The sequence below is a fragment of the Lissotriton helveticus genome, chromosome 11 (genome assembly GCF_964261635.1).
Source record: "Lissotriton helveticus chromosome 11, aLisHel1.1, whole genome shotgun sequence".
In the NCBI taxonomy this organism is placed as follows: Eukaryota; Metazoa; Chordata; class Amphibia; order Caudata; family Salamandridae; genus Lissotriton; species Lissotriton helveticus.
The window spans coordinates 327,453,593-327,476,399 of NC_136072.1; the positions used below are offsets into that span (position 1 = coordinate 327,453,593).

Sequence of the window (22,807 nt, forward strand, 5' to 3'; positions counted from 1 at the left end):
GGCAAGGCCCGTCGCGTCGCAGTCTCCACTTCCCTCACGGGATCACCGCCGAAAACCAGGGAGTCATAGGTGAGGGGCTCACTGCAGTAGATCTGAGAGCTGTTAGGAGGCGCAGGTTGAACCCAGATGGCGCATCGGTGCCGGCGTGCAGTCCGGTGCCGCGGCCTAGTACCACGTGTGAGGCTCGAGGCTAGCGTAGTGGCGGCGGACGCAGAGGGCTCCGAGCAACTCCGCGCCAACCTACCGCTGCAATGTAGAAGCCGCTGCAATGTAGAAGCCGCTCGGGAGAAGACAATGGAGGTCTGGAGAGGCTGAAAGTTACACGTGAGCAGGAGGGCACCTCGTTCAGCAGGCGGTATGCTATTTGGGCAATTTTCTCCCAGTACGAAGAGGAGAAATGCAGGATATTGGGGCCGAGCTACCGGAGCCTCACAGAGGAGCGTCCATTACGATTGTGCGCCACCTAGCGCCCCCCACTTCGGACATCTTCGGTGAAGGATCCGAGCACCAATTTGATGCAGAGGGGGCCGAGGAAGAACAAGAAGAACTTGCATCTATTCCGGAATCGGACTCCGAGATGGAAGAAGACTTACCACAAGGTCAACTTCCCGTGAGTACCGAACACCCCTTGTCCGAAAATCCATATCAGCCCAAGCAAAAGGCTTCTGTTCCACCCCCACCTTCGGGCCATGGTCGCCACCAAGAAGATGTTTCTGACAGCCCGAAACGTGTCACTAAGCCTTCCAGCTCTGGATCGAGTTAGCCAAAGTCAGGCACCGAGTGAAAACCTTCAGGCTCAAAGACGAAAACCACTTCAGAGGCGAAACCATTGACACCGAAATCAAAGATGGCTTTGGAACTGAAATCTTCCGCACCAAAAAGTCACTCTACGCAATCTGAATCAGACGACACACTTTATCATATTCCTTTGAAGAGGAAGAATGTAGTTACTAACCCTTCTCCTCCTCCTCCTTCACCATGTTCCCCTGCACCACCTTCCCCACCATTGGAGCATTTACTCATTACACCAACTAAGTCTTCACCACCACCACCTGATGATGATGATGATGACAGGGGAGACAAAATGTTACCAATAGATAGCTGGAAGGATTACAACACTGATTTACCGACAGGTTACCCAGATCTTTACCCTGCAAAGCCTTCCCCTCCTGACGATAATGTGGGATATCTAGAATTACTTGCTAGAGCTGCAGAATATTATGGAGTACAGTTACACAAGGAATCTCTAGAGAAAGAGTTCTTATTTGAAACACTCAGTAACACACAAAGGGCTAGCCAGACTCTGCCTATGCCCAAAGGTATGATGAGACGTGCTGATGATATTTTTAAGGACCCCATGTGTGCTCCTATTCTCACCACCAGAATAGACAAAAATATAAACCTGCTCCCTCAGGTTGAGCTTTTTTTACAGGACAGTTACCACTAGACTCTTTGGTTGTTTCTAATGCCCGTAAACGGGACAATTCACAAACTATAGGGGATGCTCCCCCTCCAGACAAAGAGTCGAAACTGTTAGACACCTCTGGTAAAGGAGTAGCCGCCCAAGCAGCAAATCATTGGCGCATTGCTAACACCCAGGACCTACTAGCCAGGTATGATAGGGCACGCTGGGATCAAATGGAGCAACTGCCCCAATATCTGAGCATAAAGCAAAAGATCAGGATTTAGTGCAGGAAGGGAAGCTCATCTCAAATTCATCAATTAGATGAGCTTTAGAGAGATCAACACTAGTGTGTTATTAAGGAGGCATGCATGGTTAAGGATTTCGGGTTTAAAACCTGAAGTCCAACAGTCTATTTTAAATACTCCATTTGACAAGGAGCATCTCTAAGGGCCCGAAGTGGATAAGTTATTGGAAAAAATGAAAAAAGATACAGAAGTAGCCAAGTCCATGGGGGCTCTGCTGTTCCCTTCTAATCTTGGCTCCTTTCGTTGCTCCTTCTATCGTGGCGGGTCAAAAACCATGTCCTCAGATAATACTAACGCCTCGTGCAAAGGCCACAATCAATCTTCCACCACAAGAGGCTTCTTTAGAGGAGGATACAGAGGTAACAATGGCAAAGGTAGGGGCAAAGGTTCCACACCACATAAATCCCCCTCCCCTAATAAGCAGTGACTTGCCTACACTTCCCCCCTGATCATTTAACACCTGTCGGGGGACGTCTTCTACAATTTCTCTCCATTTGGCAACCTATCACCACAGGCAAATGGGTGTTAGGAGTTATCCAACATGGTTATTGCCTGGAGCTTGCCAACATTCCTCCAAACATTCCACTACGCTCTCACAAAATGTCACCAGAACATTTACACCTACTCAAACAGGAAGTCCAGTCTTTGTTAACACCTTGGGTGCTTGGGCTATTCTCCTCCTGTGCTGGAGGTCAATGTAAATGGGTGTGGTCATGACGAGCTCAGCTCGTCATGAGCACACGAGCACCGTGCATCATGACGAGCTGAGCTCGTCATGAGCATCGAAGGGGTTAAAAGGAGCCATAGAGCCTGTACGGTTACAATATCAAGGGTCAGGCATGTATTCCCTATGTTTTCTAATTACCAAAAAAGATGGCTTTGGTTTCTTGAGACCTATTCTGGACCTCCGGTAACTAAACCACTACTTACTGTCAGAGCATTTCCACATGGTGACACTTCAACAAGTGCTCCCACTTCTACAGAAGGGTGGCTTTATGTCTACTCTAGACTTAAAGGACGCATATTTCCACATTCCAATTCATGCCACTCATCGCAAGTACCTCAGATTCATGATAGCGGGTCACCATTACCAATTCAAAGTACTACCTTTAAAGTCACAACTGCTCCCAGGGTATTTACCAAATGCCAGGCAGTAGTCTCAGCCAATTTGTGAAGATAGAACATCCACGTATTCCCATACCTGGACCACTGGCTCATCAAAGCCAACACTTACCAAATGTGTCCCCAACACACACAAACCACTATTCACTTACTTCACCAACTAGGATTCACAGTGAACAAGTTGAAGTCTCACCTACAGCCTTCCAACACACAAACCTATCTAGGAGTCTTGATAAATGCTCTAGCCTCTCCCAATACAGCCAGAATTCACAGTATTCAGTCCCTTCTCACTCGTTTCATCCCAACCAATCATTACCAGCAAGAGTACTCATGTAATTGCTATGGATGATGGCGTCTTGCATCGTAATTGTTCCCCACGCAAGACGTCGCATGTGTCCCCTTCAAGAATGCTTAGCAAGTCAGTGAAACTAGTCACAGGGTCAGTTGACGATCTAGTTTTGGTAGATAGTCGCACCCATCACTCTCTGCAGTGGTGGAACCCACAAAAACGTATCCAAAAGGCGGCCCTTTCTCGAGCCTGTTCTACAGACAGTGCTTACAGCAAACACACTGCTCACTGGTTAGGGTGCTCACCTACATAATTACACAATCCATGGGTTATGGAGTCTAAAGTACAAGAATCTCCATATAAATCACCTAGAGCTACGAGCAGTGTTTCTAGCGCTCAGAGCTTTTCAAACTCACCTCATAATCAAAGCAGTCCTAGTCCGCAAAGACAACATGACAGCTATGTACTATATACAGAAACAGGGCGGGCACACTCTCTCCAACTGTTACGCCTAGCACAAGGTATTTAGAATTGGGCTATACACCGCAAAATGTATCTCCTGGAAGAACATCTTCCTGGAGTGAACAATCAGATTGCGGACCTTCTCCGCAGACAGAGACAGCAAATCCACGAGCGGGAACTTCATTCTCAGATTCTCCTCCCCTACTTTCAGGAATGGGGATTCCCTCACATAGACCTGTTCGCTACAGCCCAAACTGAAAAATGCCCAAGCTTCGCCTCCAGGTTCCTACACCCGCTATCCAAAGGCAATGCCCTATGGATGACCTGGTCAGGGATATTTGCTTATGCTTTTCCGCCTCCCCCACTCATTCCGTTAATAGTTCGGAAGCTCAGACAAACATCCCTCAAACTGATTCTCATAGCTCCTACATGGGCACATCAGCCTTTGTTCACCACTCTTCTGCAGCTCTCAGTAGTTCCACACCAAAAGCTGCATCTCAACTTCAGTCGTCTCACTCAGAGCCATGGAGAAATCAGGCATCCAAATCCCAAAGAACTCAACCTAGCGATTTGGCTCCTGAAGTCACTCAGTCAGTCAGAAACCTTTATTCAATTCCAGATGAATCATAAAAGTTCACAAGGAAGACATACAATCATAAAATAAGACAATATTTACAAAAAAGCATAAATAATATCTTTCGCAGACAATAAAACACCTATTTACATACTTTTACATTGCATATCGTTTCCTTATTAATAAAACAATTTTTATCAAATTAAGCACAGAGCTACAAATGGAAACATTTGTTAGGGAATGTAAATAATTAAAACCCTGTTTATAGGAGCGGTAACAATTTTCATTTAAAATTGATTTAAGAAAACGCGCCCTGGGGTCTTTATATAATGTGTAAAATAAGATAAGGTGCATAGTATTTTGCTGGGCTGTGTTGTTACAAGGACAGGGGGGTAGCCTCTCACACCACCCCACCTGTTTTTTAAAAGCCACAAGAAAGTGCAGTGTGCCTAAACGAAATCTAGTCATTAAAAACGTGCATTTCCCTGTAAGCTAAAAGACAAATAAAATTGTTGCTGTTTTAAAAAAAGGGGGGTCTGGTCTGTCTGTGGACTTAGAAGATATACTCCGCTCAGATCTAAAAGCTTCTTTTATGGACATTTTCATGTTTGGCGGTATACACTCAGGCTTATCATAAAAATCTTCTAATCCTATCTTATAAAAAGTTTGTTTGACATTGCGTAACCAGGGTACCGCCACTGCATTGTCTAAATTCATGCAATCTTTTAAGACAAGTCGGGAAAAATTAAGTTCCCCTGAAGACCAGATTTCCCCCATTAAAATTGGGGTGCCATGTGTATTCTGTCTGTAATATAATCCATGCTCACCTCCGAGTGACAAAATGAGGTAGGCGAACTAGACGGGATAAATAAGAGTCTTTTCAAAAATGTGTTCTCAATTATTTGGATCTGGGTACTCTTTTGATATCCCCACACTTCTGCACCATAAGTTGCTCCTGACAGACATTTTGATTTGTACAGGGTTATCAGCTCTGCAACAGGCTTGTGACCAAGTTTGGCCGCAAATCGAAACAGCCCCTCAATAACTCTTGAAACTTGTTGCACCCGAGATACTAAAAGTTGGTCCCAATTTAGATTAGAATTAAAAACATTCCTGATGATAGTTCCAGCTCTGATTCCGATTGATGCATTAGAAATAATGAACGTGCCGAAAACCCCTGCCACGACTGTTGGATTCAGATAAATTTGTATTTGTGACATAGTCATATTGGTTTCTGCTGAAAGATTACTGTGCTCAATTTGTTTTATATTTTTACTGAACACTGTATCGAACTGTTTTGAAAATGCAAATAAAAATATATTTTTTTTAAAACGAAAAAAAAACATTCCCCAGATAACTAAAAATGTTTACCTTCTCAACAGCTGTCTCATTCACTGTGTATTTTTGTGTTTTCGTTAATTTGGGCCCGCATACCATGACAAAGGATTTCTTAAAAGTCACCTTCAGATCTAGTGACGTCATATATTCGGTGAAAGCATCCAAACATCCCTGAAGGCTGTTGGCAGTCAAGGCCAGCAGGACCGTATCATCAGCATACGACAATAAAGGTACTTGGGCACCTGCTATTTTTGGGAAGTCCAAGTGTTTGTTTAACAGAAACTGCTCCAGCCTATTTGTATAAACCAGAAATAAAAACGGGGCTAGAATGCAGCCTTGCTGGACCCCCTCTGTCGACACTATGGTCTTTGTCTTCTCTCCCCCTGGGCCATACCGGATAACTACAGAGGTGGAAGCATGTAGTCTGCGGAGGAGAGTGACAAGTGGTTCCTCGAAGCCCAAATCTTCCATCAGGGCCCACAACGTGCTCCTGCACACCGTGTCGAAAGCACTGGACAAGTCCATGAAAGCCAGGTGGATCGACGCTCCCCTGGCCTTCCTGTACTTGCCCATGATCATCGACAAAGTTGAGGCACTGTTCGACTGTTGTCTGCACTAAGGTGGCTAAAGTTCCTCCTGATGAAAGATAGATAGACCGAGGTGTATGGTATGCCAAAGGAAAGACTAACGCGGATATGCTCGGTTAGAAAAGTGGCTTGTTTGTCGTTCTTATGGGTGGTTGGGATGTGGTGTACTGAGAGAATTTCTCCTATTGTCTCTAGTGCCCTCAGACACCCTTGCGAGTGTCAAATTTCATCAGCTCCTCGTGTGGGTGGCGCTGCAGTCCCTCACGGGCCCCACGAGGGGGCTCTTTGTTGGAGATCTTTTAAAGGAGATGCCACAGTTGTGCATGTGGGTGTGAGGGCCTAAGAAAAAAGATATTGTGGTGAGTTAAAATGATCTAACAGTACCCCGAATCAGTTTTATTCTTGGGTCCGTATGATCAATTAAAATGGGGTGGGTCCTGGAGAAAACCTCTAACAAACAAATAAGAGGAGTGGTTGTACAACTAGCCACTACTCACAGGACAGGTGATCTGGTGTACTAGTGTGAATAATTCTATGTGGTCAACATGTTTCGCGCTCCCTAGTGGTCCCTAGCGGTTCCATAATCGCTTCGTCAGGACCAGAAATCAAAGTGAGCATTGCTAAAGTGATGTTCTAAAAAGTCGAATAATAGGTTCTGGGTAAGGGGCCCATGGACCTATAGTACCTTAATCTTCAAGGTATGACGCGGTTTGGCGCTAATGGGTACCTTTGTTCTAGGTACTCATCCCCAACCCCTAAATGTGAAAGGTGGGGCTCCCTCGGCAGCTGTTCGGTGAACGCTGGAAATAGTGTCCAGTGCTCCTGCTGCCGTCTGACCTACCCGTCCGAAAAGGTGTCGGAAAGACAGTTCCCATTCCTTTCCTAAACCAATATTGGTTATGTGATATTAGCCCAGCATTATCAGCCCATACCTCCAGGCATACCTGAATTATCCTCCCCATCACCTTACATGTGGCATCTATAAGGGAAATCGGCCTGTAACAGGTCGGATCGTTTCTATTTTCCTTTCTGAATATTGGCACTACCACAGCTTTCTTCCAAGATTGTGGGGTCTGGCCAGTCATAAGGGCTCTAAAAACATTTAATAGTACAGGGCCCCAAAGTGCCGAATTTCTTTTAAAGATGTCCAAAGGTAACCCGTCTGGGCCTGGGACTTTAGAGGCAATGCCTAAGATCCTCCTCCACTTCGCCTAAAGTTAGGGATGCACTTAATTGCCGGGCGGATTCAGGATTAAAAAATATATCTGGCTGACTGACCTGTAGACTAATATCATTTGGGTTCAAAATCTTCGTAAAATGAGACTCCCAAGCTAAACCCTTTAAATTTTCATTCCACGTTCCTTCTTACATCCGTGAAAGAGTGGACAGTTAATCACCTCCCAAAAGGACCTGGAATCTCTTAGCATTCCTGCCTTCTCTAAATTTTCCCAGGCCTGGCGTCTCTATTCTTCTTTTCTACGCTCTATTGTGTTTTTGTAAGACCGTCTAACTTCCTTAATCAAGGCCCGATCCCGTGGTACTGTGCTTAATGCTGTTTTTAAAGCTCTGTTTGCTACTGAGCACTCCGAATCAAACTATTTATGTTCAGGGCGATTCATTTTTTTATCTGATTTAAGCAGATTTCCTCTTGTAGTTGATTTATGACCCCGTGCTTTGCTCATCTTAAATGTTATAGTACCAATTGATTAATAATAAGCTTACATCTAACAAATTAAAACACATGATCAGTTGGTACCAGGGTGAATCAATTACCTTTTCGATTACGAGCGCCTCATACCCCACTGAGATCAAAGTTACCCATTCCCCCCTTGCCCTCCCTGACATTGATGGTTCCGCCAAAACATTTAGAGACAAATATCCATCTATGTTAACATCCGATCTACTCCATGTTTCCTGGGTGCACATGATATCAAATGTTTTAATGTACCGAACCCAGACCTCATCTGTTAGCTTTGGGATAATCCCTGCTACATTCCAGGAAAGTAGGCATAGCTGGTGACAATTTATTTGAGAATAAGATACTTGCATGGCTTGTCCATTAGGGCTACTGGGGGTCTGGTCGGATGGGGCAGTAATTAAACCCAAACCTCCCATACTCTCACTCATATTATATAACTGGAATAAAGGGCGTTTATCAGACCCTTGACTCGACTTCAGAGGATGTTGCCCAAAATTATCATTAAGTACCACAGCACCCACGCCAGTTTTATGAGGAACAAGAATGTTTTCCTCCAACCTACCCCCGTTGGTTGGCCGTCAATCTATTTCGGCCAAATCACTCAATGGGGCAAATCGGTTTCAATGGAACCAGGGTTCTGTCTCAACATGCTTAGGGCGCTGGTAGATCGAAGTGTATCTCACTTCTTCTGTGTTATGGTTTGATAATTTAGGTGGAAGATACAAAAAGGCCAACGGGAGTACTGAGATAGTATGAATGTGCCCAATTTGATTTTGATTTGTCGTCATATCAAGTATTGATTTGACTAGGCCTGGGGATCTAAAGGTCAACACGACACAGTCTCCTGCTAGATTTTTGGTCGTTGCCCCCACCCACCTAATCCTACGGGCCATCTTAAAATCGGCAAATAACAATTTATTGGCCAATCCTGTTTTTGTATTTAAAAAATGTAATGCCCTATTCCTCAATGAGGACCAATGTTCCCTCTGACCTAACGGTAGTACCGGGACATTAGCTAGGATGATGATGTAAGGTGTAGCTTGTGGCGAGAGGTGCAGATTGATATCAGTATCACTTGTGATCGGATTGTCTCTCTGCTGACCTATGATGGGGCCTTGACTTAAGGGATTAGTGTCTGATTTAGCGTGCTTCAGATTTACCCTTCTCATATCAGAAGAATTATTTTGTGTGGGCTGTCCATCTCTTCGCATGGGATCCTGGTTCTGTGATGCTAGGTAGCTGTCATATGGGTGGGCCTTTCTTTGGTCTAAACCATCCTGTAAATGTGCTTCGACTGGGGGAATCAAGATCCGTATTTCCTCCCCAACCGCATTTTCTCTTAGCTTATGCATGTGAGCTAGTGGAGGTGGGAGTACCTTGATTTTCTCCTCAAGTGAATCTAGCCTAATCCCAATATTGGTCAATTTTTGGAGGACAGGGTTTAAGTGTGCTAATAATACCGCTTGCAGTTTGTCTCAAAAAGGCCCCCTTCTACTGATGGCGTGTTTGTGGTGGGGGTCACCTCTACTTGCGATATGGGACTATTGGCTTCCAAATTATGGTCATTATCTACTAGCTCACTTTGATCAATCTCTAGCCTAGGCAGTGCATCGGTCAATTTAAGATGTTTAGTTACTACCTGCCCCTTTTTTTTCTTGGCTTTGGGGCCTTACTCCCACCCCCCTTATTTTTTGATAACTGTCCTCTAGTTATAATTTTTGGCCTGACTTCTTTAGAGATTTGTGGCGTGACATTCTCTGGTGTTATGTTTTAAAAAAAATATATTTATATTCGTTTTTGTCTGTTAGCACAGTGAAACTGTCTTGAACGTAAACATGTGGCTGAGCACAGTATCTTATCACCAGAAACATTTTCAATTATTACAAAGTCACAAGTATGCATTTTTATAACATCTGAGAGCAAACTTTTCACAGTTATTCTTGGGTCCTTAGACCTCCTCTGAAGTCGAACCACTGTCATCTCGGTCCGATGGCGGCTCACAAATCTTTCCTCTGTATTCGTTCCACGCCCCCCGAATTTTCTTCAATTTTTTTGGGCAACCCCTGTTACTGAACACTGCCCTTTCCGCTATCATGGCTGCATCCATGTCTTTATTCCATGCTGCTAGAGTAGGTCTTTCTACTGCTCCCCACCTCTGTGCTATATTTCTTTTGGCCACCATCATGCCCATTGTAACCCAACTCTGCCCTGAACGTGTAAGGTCATTTGGTTCCCACATGTTTAATAAGCAACGCCTGGGCTCAGGTAGCAGCGAGACCCCTTCTGATTGTGACAGTTCTTAACACTTGTGTCCAGTATTCGGCTATTCTGGGACAATCCCATATGGTGTGGTAAAAGGTCCCTTCTTCCCCGCAGCCTCTCAAGCTGTAGGGATGATCTATCCTTCCTATTTTATGTAAGGTGTGTCTAGTGTAGTAGGAGCGGTGTAGGATGCGTAACTGTACCAATCTGAGGCGCGAGGGAATGCCCACCTCTTTTGGGGACGCTAGTGCTTCCTGCCACTCCGATTCATCAATCTCACCAATATCATGAGACCATTTCTCCCTGGTGTTATGTTTTGTGAAAGCGACCCACTGCCTTGTGGGTGAGATTGGCGGTCATCCTGGCCAGAAGGCAGCCCCGAAGTACCAGGGCTATTAAATGCCAGTACTGGTAAAGCAGAGTGATCCATAGACAGAGACAATCTACGTTCTGTTAATTCTATTTCATGTATGAGTGCCGATTCTGCTCTTATCAGAAAGGCTTTCAACGTGCCTACCACCCCCTGCCTTACTCTGGATTTGGCCATGAATGAATTCCTCCCCTGACACCAAAAACAAACTGATCTAAAAAAGTTGGTAAAGTCAATTAAAGTCAGTTGGATTGGTCAAGTTAATGGGAAATCCCCAGCCAGCCAGACAGACAGTACCTTTTCCTAGGCGCGTTGTTTATCTATATAACCTCCGGGGCGGAAGATGAAAATGACATGGCCCTGCCCGGCCTCCTTCAACCTCTGACGGGTGGAGGCCCTGAGCCCCCTTTAAGCGCCTCCTGGCGTGCTGTTAGCAGTACGCGCAGTGGCGGTGGCAGGTAGGCAGTTGTAAAAAAAATAATAAATAAATAAAATACTGGGCACCCTCAGCTCTCCGATGTCTCCAGGCACGTTCCTGGTGTCACTCAGCCTTCTCCTGGCGCGCTATTAGCAGTACGCGGCGTGGAGCGCCGCAAGGGGTGAAGGGATGTGTAGTTCCGGTCCCCCGGTCAGCCCGATTGCGCGCAGGTTTCCCCGGCTCTCCCCAGGGCTCAGCAGTAGCAGTGGTGGCGGTGGCTGTGGCAGGTAGGCAGTTGCAAAAAAAAAGTACTGGGCTCCCGAGCCGGCGAAGCCCTGACCCCCCTTTAAGCGCCTCCTGGCACGCTGTTAGCAGTACGCTCGGTGGCAGTGGCAGTAGGCAGTTACAAAAAAAAAAAAAAATACTTGGCACCCTCAGCTCTCCGATGTCTCCAAGCACGTTCGTGTGTCACTCAGCCTTCTCCTGAGCTCACTGTGTGACGGCTCTGCAGCTTCACAGCGCGCTCCTCTAGTGATGCGAAGCCGCGAAATCACTCCCCGCTCCTCTGGCAGCAATCGTTTAGGGCTGATCCCGGGGTGTCTTGAGGTGCAGCGACTCGGTTTTCGGCTGATTTTCGGCCGTTTTTTGGCTCGTTTTAGGCCGCTTTTTGGCGGATATGCACTTTCCGCGTCTCCAGTAGTTCGCGGCTCCCATGACCCCTCCTCCTCCTTGCGTCAATCCCGGAAGTGACTCGAATCAGGCAGGTAACTGAAGTCATAAAGTATGGTTATTTACAATTACCACCAGATTGTATGATTATCCTAATAGAGGCTAGAAAGTCTACTACTAAGGCATGTTATGCAGCAAAATGGAAACATGTTGTTATCTATAGCAACAACAACTATATCAATCCTCTTGATGCTTCTGTGCAAAACATCATTTATTATCTCTTACATTTACAGCAATCTGGACTGGTCTATACATCTATTCACTTGCATTTAGCAGCAGTAGCTGCATACTTACCAAACAGACAACACTTATCTCTATTCAGAGTACCATTGATGATTAAAGCCTTTATGGAAGGGTTAAAACGAGTGATACCACCATGAGTACCACCCGCACCAGTATGGAACTTAAACATGGTCCGTATTAGGCTAATGGGTCCACCTTTTGAACCAATGCATAAGTGTCAATTACAGTCCCTCTCGTGGACCCTCTCATGGACGGTTGCTTTTCTCATTGTTATCACTTCACTAAGCAGAGTTGGTGAACTTCAGGCATTAACTATTCAAGCTTCACAAAGACAAAGTGGTTCTTCGAACCAATCCTAAATTTCTTCCTCGAGTAGTTTCTGGTTTTCATATCAATCAATCGGTCGAGTTACCTGTGTTCTTCTCTCAACCTGATTCAGTAGCAGAACAAGCTCTACACACACTAGATGTTAGAAGAGCTGTACTATATTATGTACAAAGAACAAAAAAAATTTGCTAAACAAAACTGCTTTTTGGTGCTTTTTCGCTATCACACAAAGGCAATCCCATATCTAAATGCGGCATAGCAAGGTGTATCATCAAATGTATCCAAACATGTTATGTGAAAGCGAAAAGAATTCTAATAATACCCCCTAGAGTGCATTCCATTTGCAAAATAGGGGCTACTATGGCCGTCTTAGGGAATATTCCCCTAGATGAAATCTGTAAGGCAGCAACATGGTCTATGCCGCACACATTGGCCAAGCACTATTTTGTAGATATGTTAGCGAGGCAACAAGCTAATGTAGGCCAGGCAGTACTTAAAAGACTTTTTCAAACAACAGCAACAGCTTCAGGTTAGCCACCGCTTTGGGAGTATACTGCATTATAATCTATGCAGAGCATGTGATCTACAGCTCACATGCCTTGAACGGATAACTTCACTTACCCAGTAAGCATCTGTTCTTGGCATGCCCAGCTGTTGATTCACATGTGCCCATCCGCCTCCCTAGTCTCCTGTATTTGTTGCAGTTTATCATTCTACATACATATGTATGGGCATCTCTATTCTACACTTACTAACTCCATTTTCACCCTCTGCGGGAAAACAATCTAACGTGCGCACTATCACCGAAAGGAGGAGTCGCCTTACCTCATGACTGGAAAGACTTCTTCAAAGAAAAACAACTTGCAAACATCCGGACCCAACACTAGATGGCTGGAGTATGTAAAGCATGTGAATGTACAGCTCTAGATGCCAAGAACAGATGCTTACCAGGTAAGTTACATTATCCTTTTCTGTGGGAAAAAAGTGTTCCATCATTCCCCGCATAGGTAATGATGCTTAAAACGTAGAACAACTAGAAATGCATGTAAATACCTAATCCTTCTTCAAAATAACTAACTGAAAAAGTTAAATTAACTGTATAGTTCCTTTTCAGATAACTGATACTCACCATCTCATTGTGTGATGTAGATACCAGGGATTCTTTCCAAGTGTCTCACAAAAGATTTCTCAATTGTTCTTTTTTTATTTAGGCTGCTAATGATTCTCTGTGTTTTTCTCTCTCATCCAAACTTTCAGATCAGATTATGTTGAGAATGTCTTGGCAGTGCATCCCTCTGATGTCCTGGACATGCCGGTAGACCCCAATGAACCTACGTACTGCTTGTGCCACCAGGTGTCTTATGGCGAGATGATCGGCTGTGATAACCCAGATGTAAGTGCTTAAGTTCACCAGCTTTGCCCTTATGATAATGTAAATAATCCACAACATATCCTTATTGGTCACGGATCCTTCAGATACTCTCAACTCTCAACAAAGCTTTATTTCGATATTTGATATCATAAAAGCACATTTACAAATTAAAAACACAGTTCATAATAAATACATTAAAAGAGAATTTCATCTAAAAAGCTTTTTTACAGTGGGTAGATAAAAAATGTATTAAACTTTAACAGCTTTGCGAGTGTTTAAGAACAGTTAATTATATAAATTCTTTATAAAGCCTTTCGTCTGATCAACCATGCCCAGCGTAAGAATTTAGCCACCCCACAGGCTAGGGTTGTACTAGGATCAGCCTTAAGTATTCTAAGTGCAACAGAGTGGTCCCTAGTTTCAAGGTGCAGGCACACAGGTTTAAGCCATTTCAATCTGGGTTTTGTGTAGGCTGGGCAGACGAAGAAAAGGTGAGGGATATTTTCAACGACACCTTCGCAGTTTGGACAATCCTCGTGCGTTTGGTGCGGGGGCTTCCATTTGCTGGTGCGATCACGAAGAGGAAGGGTACCCATCCTGAACTGGATAAAAAGAGTCCTGTCTCTCGGCTTTGTGATAAAGTCCAGATAGGGCTCCAGGCGAGGTGTATGCTTGTGTTGACAAAATACCTCAGTCAGCCTGCCTTGGTTTGGGTCCCTCTGCTCTTGGTCGTCAACCCATGCCCAGAAGGCTCTCTTGGTTTCTACCTTTGATAACACTGCCCCAGACTCCCAAGCAGTTAGAAGGCCAGTGGCCAAGAGAAGCTTCCTTATATTAGTTAACCATCCGATCTTGTGGGATCCTTGGAGATTCATGACCTCACTTAGGCCCTCGGCATACCTGGAAAGCTCTGGAGTACGCCATAACCGGGCCCAATGTAAGAGAGGACGCAGAGAGACTAGGTCCTTAATTGAGCGGCGACCCAGATCACTCAAAAGTGGCTTAGTTGGGGTGCCCCTCGGGAGTGAGAGAAGCTCCCTAAAGAACTTGTTTTCTGAAGTGACTAGCACGTCTACACATCCAAAGCACCAGAGTTCTGCTCCATATAGGGCACAGCCTAAGGCTTTAGCAGCATACATTTCCAGAGCAGGAGCAATGGGCCTAGTGGTGGACGCACGATGTTCCCTCCCTAATGCTCCTACTACCCGTTTGTGGTTTAGGGCCATTTTATCAATATGTAACTGCCATTTGAATTTATCAGAAATTCTGATCCCCAGATAATCAAACTCTTTAACGCGCTCCAGTGGCACCCCATCAAGAGCCAAAGTAGATCTAGACGATCTGCTTGGGTTGAAATAGAGAAGCTTAGTTTTTGAGGTGTTAATGACAAGACCCCTCATCTTACAAAACAAGCAGAAGCGATCCAACAGCTTCTGTAACCCTGCAGGAGTTTTTGATACTAACAACGTATCGTCCGCAAAAAGTAATGCGGGGACTTTATCAGCTGCCAGGACCGGTGCGTCAGCATTAATTTCAAGCAGAAAGGAGACTACGCCGTTCACAAAAAGCGTAAATAGTGTGGGTGCCAGTATGCATCCCTGGCGAACGCCTCTATTCACAGGAATTTTATCAGTTTTTTGCTCCTGTGATCCCCATCTAATACGGGCGTAGTTTCCATCGTGCATACGGGCCAGGAGGTTCAAAATGGGCGGAGGGATCCCCATCTCCTGCAGGACCGGCCATAGGCGGTCTCGGGGGACCAGGTCAAAGGCGGTCTTTAAGTCAATAAACGCCAAATAAAGACCGCCTTTGCCAATGGTAACCACCTTCCAATGCAAGAGTGCCAACCTAAATGCCTGGTCTATCGTGCTTGTGCAAGCCCTAAAGCCCGCCTGGAACTGTGAGATGATGTTATTTTCATCCGCCAATATACTAGTTATCGACCCTCACTCAGCTTATGGGACAAAGCCAATGCAAATGCACAAGATGAGGGTAAGGGACAATAAGGTGTTGCTGTTTGGTTCCAAAAGTCAGTGATGCTATCATACACTATCATCCTCCCTTCATCTTGAGTTATCCTCTGCTCATTGAAAATAACTCCAATTAGCTGTGTGTTTTCCTTGTGAATATCATTGTGAGGTGGTTATAGGTTGACTGACCCTTTCTTTAGTCAACGCCCAAAACTTATCTTGAGGTAAACACAATAGCTTTCCGAACCCTGCCTGATAGCTGGTTCAGTTATGCAGGGCTTATGAATCTAGGATGGGTTCAAGCCACAAAACTATTCTTATAACTAAGTAACCATTCCTTTTGTTTTCATTACCTGCCCACACACACAAACTCAGATCAGGATAGTCATTAAGACCCACAGGAGCCCTAGTATGATCCTGCCTCGCCACATGAGGGTGAAGATCCTTGGCAGCCTGGCTTTGACTGGCTACATCTAGAACTGAAAAGAAATTCAAGCTGGCACCTAATGATCCATTTTATATAAGGGTTATAAACACCAGATTTCCCGTAGTACCTACCGCCAAATAAAGGGCACCCACCCAGGGAACAGGAGAGACACTTCCGCCATATAAAGAAAGCCAGAAAACTGGTGCAGCTGGAAAGTGTGTTGCAGTGGGATCATCAACACAGTGGCCCATAGTCAACTCTGCGGGCCTCTTTGCGAAGTACGGCCATTACTAATGGGCGTAGATGGATCAACTAATTAAGGAGCTCCCTGAGTCCTCTTGTAAATGCAACAAAGTTAGCGTACTGGGGCAAGATTATTTTAAATGCTAATATTTACTGTCCATTTAATGCAGCAGATACAGCTTGAGAGAAAATGAACAGAATCGTCATCCTCCGAAGACATCCCTGACTATGCGTGTCTGATTTCGGTCCTAAGGGCCAGCAGCACACCATCAGTTTCCCTTTTGATAGTGAACTCTTATTTGGGCCTCAATTGGACACCTTGATGGAAATCAAAAAGGAATCAGGCACTGCAATGCCTTAGATGCGCTCCAGACACAAATCAGTAAGTCTGTTTTCTGGTACAACAGGTGAGAGGGGGTACTGGTGCAACACAGCACCAAGGGAGAGAAACCCCATTCTCCAAGTACCCAAATCACTTCATACCTGTAAGGGATGAGAAGGAGGTTACTCCGTCCATGGTGGGAGGAAATAACCTCTGGGCAAGGAGACCTTTTCCAGCAAGGATACTGCTTGGATTTCTAAACCACACCACAAAACATTCCACCTTGCTGTCACACCATCAGTCAGGAATGTCTGAGACTTTTTCAAGAGAGGGCGTAAGTGAATCTCAGTAAGGGCACCATAGAACCTGTTCTTCCACACCAAACGGGTCATGGGTTATACACTATATACTACTTCATCCCAAAGAAGAAAGGCTCCCCATGGCTTATCCTAAATGCCAGGCAGCTAAATTGTTACATATTGTGGAGCACTTCTAGAAGCAGGATGTCATTCTGCTGCTCTGCACATGAGATCCTATGGTGAACCTCGACCTCAAGAATGTCTACTTTCAGATCCCCATTTAGCTGTCACACGATCGCTACCTCAGATGTGGGGTAAGTTGACAATTCGACCAAACCAAAGTTCTACCCTTCAAAGTCACAGTCAAAATGTTTTTACCAAGTCTTTAGTAGTGGTTCCAGCACACCTATACTGCAGCACAATTCATGTCTTCTGTATAATACAGGTTGGCTAAATCAAAACCAGTAACTAGCATGACAGCTGTGTCACTGTTACAGAGGTTAGTTTTTACAGTCAGTAGCAAAAAGTCCCATCTCTCCCCAAATCAGATACAGATAATTTTTTAGGGGCAATATTGAACAAGGTCACAGGGTAAATTCTATCCCGACCAAGAAAGAGTGATGGCATTTCAGTCAATGGATTCTTTTTATTTCATGTGACATCCGCTAACTCTGAGAAAAATCATAAACTTGTTGGGTTTGATGTCCTAATGCATTGCAATAGTGCTGCATACTAGACTCATCATGTGTCTACTACCAGAGTGGCAGGGGTCCCGGAGATTAGTTCCTCACTCTCACAATGGTTAAGGTGGCAACAGTCCCTTCCAAGAGGTATACACCGCCACAGCAGGACCCACAATTTCTGGAATCTAACTCAAAACCAGATTCTAGATTAACAACTTTGGTCAAATGTTGACATGCTTCGGCCCCGGAGACTGCTGCACCACTGGAGAGGGAAAGTAAGAGCATTGACACTACAGGAAGAAAGGAGCACTGCTGTGACATCATTAACAAATGCCAGGGCACTGCTCTTCAGAGAAGATATGAAATCTTTCATAAATGACCTTCCTTGACATAGACAACAAGACTGCAAGGAGATAACGAAGGAGGGCTCCCTTGCCTTTAACTAAGTCGTTATTGCTGCAATAAACTCCGCTGAGATAGCTGTTAGTGGTGATTGTCACAGAGATTTGCTCAGGAAGTCTTCATGGCTTCGCTTTAAGGTTCTCAAACCTGACACTCAAGTGAAAATAATGAACCTCCCATTCTCCGGATCCTCCTTATTTGTCAACAGAAAGAGGAAGATACGATAAAAATAACAAATGAAGCCAAGACCCTAGACTTGAGGAGGCAAATATGTTGTTAATGACAGTACAAATCTAAGAACAGTTGATACTTCCCACGGAGGGTTGAATCCCCTCACTGGCTTTATCAGCTACAGCACCACCACCCGCAAGGTCAATGGGACCACTACATAAGGAGGCTGTGAAAGGCCAGTTGAGACCATCCAGGCTTTAAAATACATACGGAAGGTGCTCCTCTGCAAATTGTCTCCATTCGCGACTTCAGTAAGGGGAGTGGTAGCGCAACAATTAAGAGTGAGAAACAATCACAATGGACAAGTGGGTACTAAGTATTGTTGGTCATGGATACTTTGTACGTTTCAAGGCAAAATTACTGCTTGTTCCTTCAAAAATAACATCAAAGCACCAAATTTCCATCTTGATAATGCAAACATATATTCTATTAAAGAAATAGGCAATCAAACTGTTACCATCTCCGTAAAACGGTCATGAAGTTTACTCCACGTACTGCCTGATTTAAAAGAAAGGTCAGAAAACAGGTTGACCTTATACTAGATTTGCTCTTTACCAACAAGGACAACAGAAGAGAAAAGTATTGGATATTCACTCAACAGCAGATTTATCCACATATAAAACAAAATAACTGATTGTCTGTGATAGACCTGCAAGATGCTTACTTCCACAATCTCCGTAGTAGAGCATGACAGAAAATATCTAAGGTTTGTTGTTAGAAACTTGCACTTCAAATACACAGTGCTACCATTCGGCCTCAAGTCAGCTGTACACACGTTCCCCAAATTCTCTTCCAGGGGATACTCACCAATAGTCATAAGCACTAAATAGTCCCGCCCACATGCGGGGATCCCGGAGCAATAACAAATTATATGTATATATATATATATATATATATATATCAGCCTAAAAACATTACTAGGCACAAATATGCCACAACTGTATTGTAACTTTTTTACATTTGAAATAATAAAGAAACGTACATCATGAAATGTTCATGATCTAGAGAAAGAAAACTGCTTTCAGTTTGCTTTGAAAACACAGCCTTTATTTTCAAAGGTAAAAGGCAAGATCATAGAGGCAGAATTAACCTAGAGAGGCTGCATATAGAACAGTTGGAAAAACTGGCGCCATGCCTTTAAGACCTCCAGGAAGCCCCAAGGCTCCCATCATGCACCACAGGTGACAATTAGTGTAGCGACCCCTCTATCCAAATCCTTCCCTAGGTGGGTCCCCAGAGTTTGTCGCACCCCTTCCTTTGGTATAAGATAGGAACCCCTGGCAACAGGACTTTAGATTACACCTGGACGAAACTCGGATACTGAATCCTGGAACTTCGACAATCAGCACGACTCTGGATGACTGAAGAATCTCCCTTGGAGTAAAGTAGTTACTCCCCTGCGTGGCAAGCACTAAAGTCGCATCTGACCCGTTTGCATCTCCGAAGCTCCCGCCGGACTCCGAAGTATTTGCATGACAAGGAGGTGGATTTCCAGACTTCCCCGAGGCCGACCTGAGTCCCGGATGCACATTTGCAAGTGCATCCGCTTCTCGACGTTCCTTGAGGCTGTGCATTGGGTTACTTGTAGCCCAGACCCCGAGCACCTTTTCCACCGAAGATTGCTGGCCTACACTCCACGAGTGTTCCATGAGCCGGCCCTTTGTATTTTTACTCGAGGTACCTTCGCGATCCCTGGTCCGTCGACTGGTGGGTCCCTGGGAAGGCAACTTTGACTTTCCTTGGGCTTCCCTGGTTGCTCCAGACGTGCCCTGACTCTCCACCACTTGGTGAGTCCGCACCAAAGCATCTTTTCTCTTCCTGCTTGGATTGCTGTTGCCAAGGCTTGTTGGGTCCAATCCGGGCGCTGACACTGCAGCACTCAACATCCTTCGTGGGACAGCCCGAATCCAGTTCCTGGTTGTCGTCGACGCCTCCTGATCCTCGTGGCTGCAGAGTCAAGCTTCACCTCTTCACACCTGAATCACCTGACATCGGTGGGCATTGGTCTATCGTGCCCCTGGTCACTGGCAAGTGATCCAGACTCTGTCCCCTCTGCTTTCAAGTTCCTCACATCTGCGATCCCGGCTTGGATCACTCCGGACACTTTTCTTCTCAACAGCAGCAGCACTTTGCAGCAGATCGCCATTGAAATCAACGACGATACCTGACACCAAAAGACACCTATGCATCCGGCTTCCCTGGGTGAGGTAACTCGAGTACTACGGTGCTCCCGTGGGTGTTGGCCCTAGATCCCCTTAAGTCTAAAGAGGTTTGCTCAAAGTCCTCTCCTAAGTGTCCTTAATCTTTAAATTTCCAACCGCAACTTTCCCCATAGAAGTTAACGGTGATTCGCGGCTGTGTTCTCACAGTGTTCTCACACTGCACGCGTCCCCTGTGGATCCCCTGTGTCACTACCTTGGGTGGTTCCTTGTGGTCCCAGCGATTCTACAGACTCTAGGCCTTGTGTCTAGTCAAGTTGTGGTTCCTATACCACTTTCTTAATATATGGTTTTGTTCCCCCCTGGGGCCCAGTGTATATTGTGCTATTTACTGAAGTTCTATATTGTTTAAAGTGTGTACTTTGCTCTGTAATCTCATAAAGATATTACTAGAGAGTGTTTAGAAATAAATAGATATATTTTATATATATATACCTTGTGTGATTCTTTTTTCATTTAGACATTTAAGAGGTTATAATCTGGTAAACCAAGCTGCTTTACACTTCTTCACGACTTATCCTGAAGGCTGCTCTCCATAGCTACCACTAGGTTAGCTTTCAATAAAGGTTGTCTTAAACCTATCATCAATAAGGGTTGTTTGGACTGGTGCAAGGTGCCCACTAGAATAGTGGGCAACATATGCCAGGCTAACTTCTCACATTATGTCTCCCCCATGCCTCATGATTTATCACTCAAATATCTGTTTTAAATATTATTTTGAGGCGGGGCGCTAGGTGGCTTGCGACGAAGATGGCCGCGCATCAGTGCTAGCCAGCCGGTTAAACATCATCCTACAGAACCATCCTAAGCCACATCTCTGTTTAAACTGGTGGATGTGCATGCCCTTTTGTCTTGCGGTCGCGTAACAGTCCTTTCTGTGGCAGCGACACTGCTGGTGAGCTGAGATCTGCTGGGAGATCAGTTAGCTAAACGATGTGTGGCGACCTGTTGGATGCGATGCACAATGGTTGAGAGACATGCTTTATTGTAGCACACAAACCGAAATCTATAGTGACCTGCTCCCACCACGCAATAGGCCGAAACATTTCTGGCCACTGTATAAGGCTTATGTGGATAGTAGAGATGCTGACGGGGGAAATGCTGCGAATGCGGAGAGGGTAGAGGCTCCATCTGGGTCACAATTACACAACTAGAATGGGAGTAATAACACCTATGTATCATGTTGTTGAGTACAGGTCTTACCTACAACTGCTGGACAATAGATTATAAATCGATTGGATGTATTGTACTGTATGCAACAGTTCGCTGGTCAGAGAAAGAGGAAGAAAAGAAAAGGAAGAAATGAATGAAAGTAAGAGATGGAAAGAAAGGCAGGTGAATTTTTACAATTTTAAAAGAAACCCCGCCCGAGCCACACTGTCGCTGGGTATATGTTAGAATGCAAAGACACCCATGCTGCATCATTAGGTGGAGATGTTAATCTTCCTACAATGGAGGATACAATAAATGAATGTCACACTATGGATCTCACACAAAACTCAGAGTTCTTACCATTTTAAAGGAGAGAGCACGCATGAACCTCAGTGTCGGTCAGGTATGTATTTGAATGCAGAAACACCCATACTGCAACAATTGCGTGTATTATCAATCCAGTTGCATTCTAAAAACAATAATAAATGTCACACTGTGTCGCCTTAAATACGGAGGCCCGGGAACCAGAGTTTCTGCAATATTAACAGAAAACTTTCACCCTAAGCCTGAGGTACTTAAACACAAATATGCCCATAGTAAATATAACACAACACCTACTACTCTTTAATTTACTAACGACAGGAAAAAGGCTGCAACTATTAATTTGCACATACACAAGTTAGAAGAGCAGAAACGCACCAAGGTGAATCAGTTTTACCTTTGTATTGTCAACAAACAAGGAAAAACCAATGAGTTGTTAGTTTAACGTATTCCTTCTAGCCTCTTACCTGCTTTGTAATTCCAGCATAAGTATTTAATCCTTATGCTGGAATTTGACAGCGGTGAGAGATGTTTTTTTCTTGTTTGCACTATTATGATTCTGTTTGAGATACTCTCACATGTACCAATATTAGAACCGATGCTATTGGTGCGTGTTTGTTGAGTGTTGTTTTTAAACTGTTGCGTATAATGTCTCCTTTGTGTGCACATTTTTGTGTATAATTTGCAGCTTGTGTTTGTACTGTCTGTTTTGCTTAAGCTTTTCTCTTATATGTTTTTTAACAACCTCGAAGAAGTCCCCATGTTTTGGGACAAAACGCATTGACTGTGTCCTTATCTCTGTTTGAAGTGCAAGTAAAGAAATAAAGAATGAACACTCCAAATAGATGTGTCTCTTGATGTTTGGTTTCTATGACTAAAATTCCAATGTAAAACTGTTTTTTTTACTCTCACTGTGATATGAGGCTCCATGTAAAGGTTCTTCAAATTGTACACTTATATTAGATTGGTTTTCCTTTCTGTTGTGAAATGTGTAATTATTGGGGTTTTCTGGACGTTTGACCCTGAGAGTGAGTAC

The 22,807-nt window shown here is 44.5% G+C and overlaps 1 protein-coding gene across 2 annotated transcripts in view; it reads left to right on the plus strand.

The window, feature by feature from the left end:
- The window catches only part of ING5 (inhibitor of growth family member 5), a 409,877-nt gene that overhangs the window by 256,224 nt on the left and 130,846 nt on the right, over positions 1-22,807 (plus strand). For both annotated transcript variants that reach the window (XM_078665675.1, XM_078665674.1), the window contains one exon: positions 13,388-13,523. In XM_078665675.1, coding sequence (XP_078521801.1) covers positions 13,388-13,523 — 136 coding nt within the window. The remainder of the gene's footprint in view (positions 1-13,387; positions 13,524-22,807) is intronic.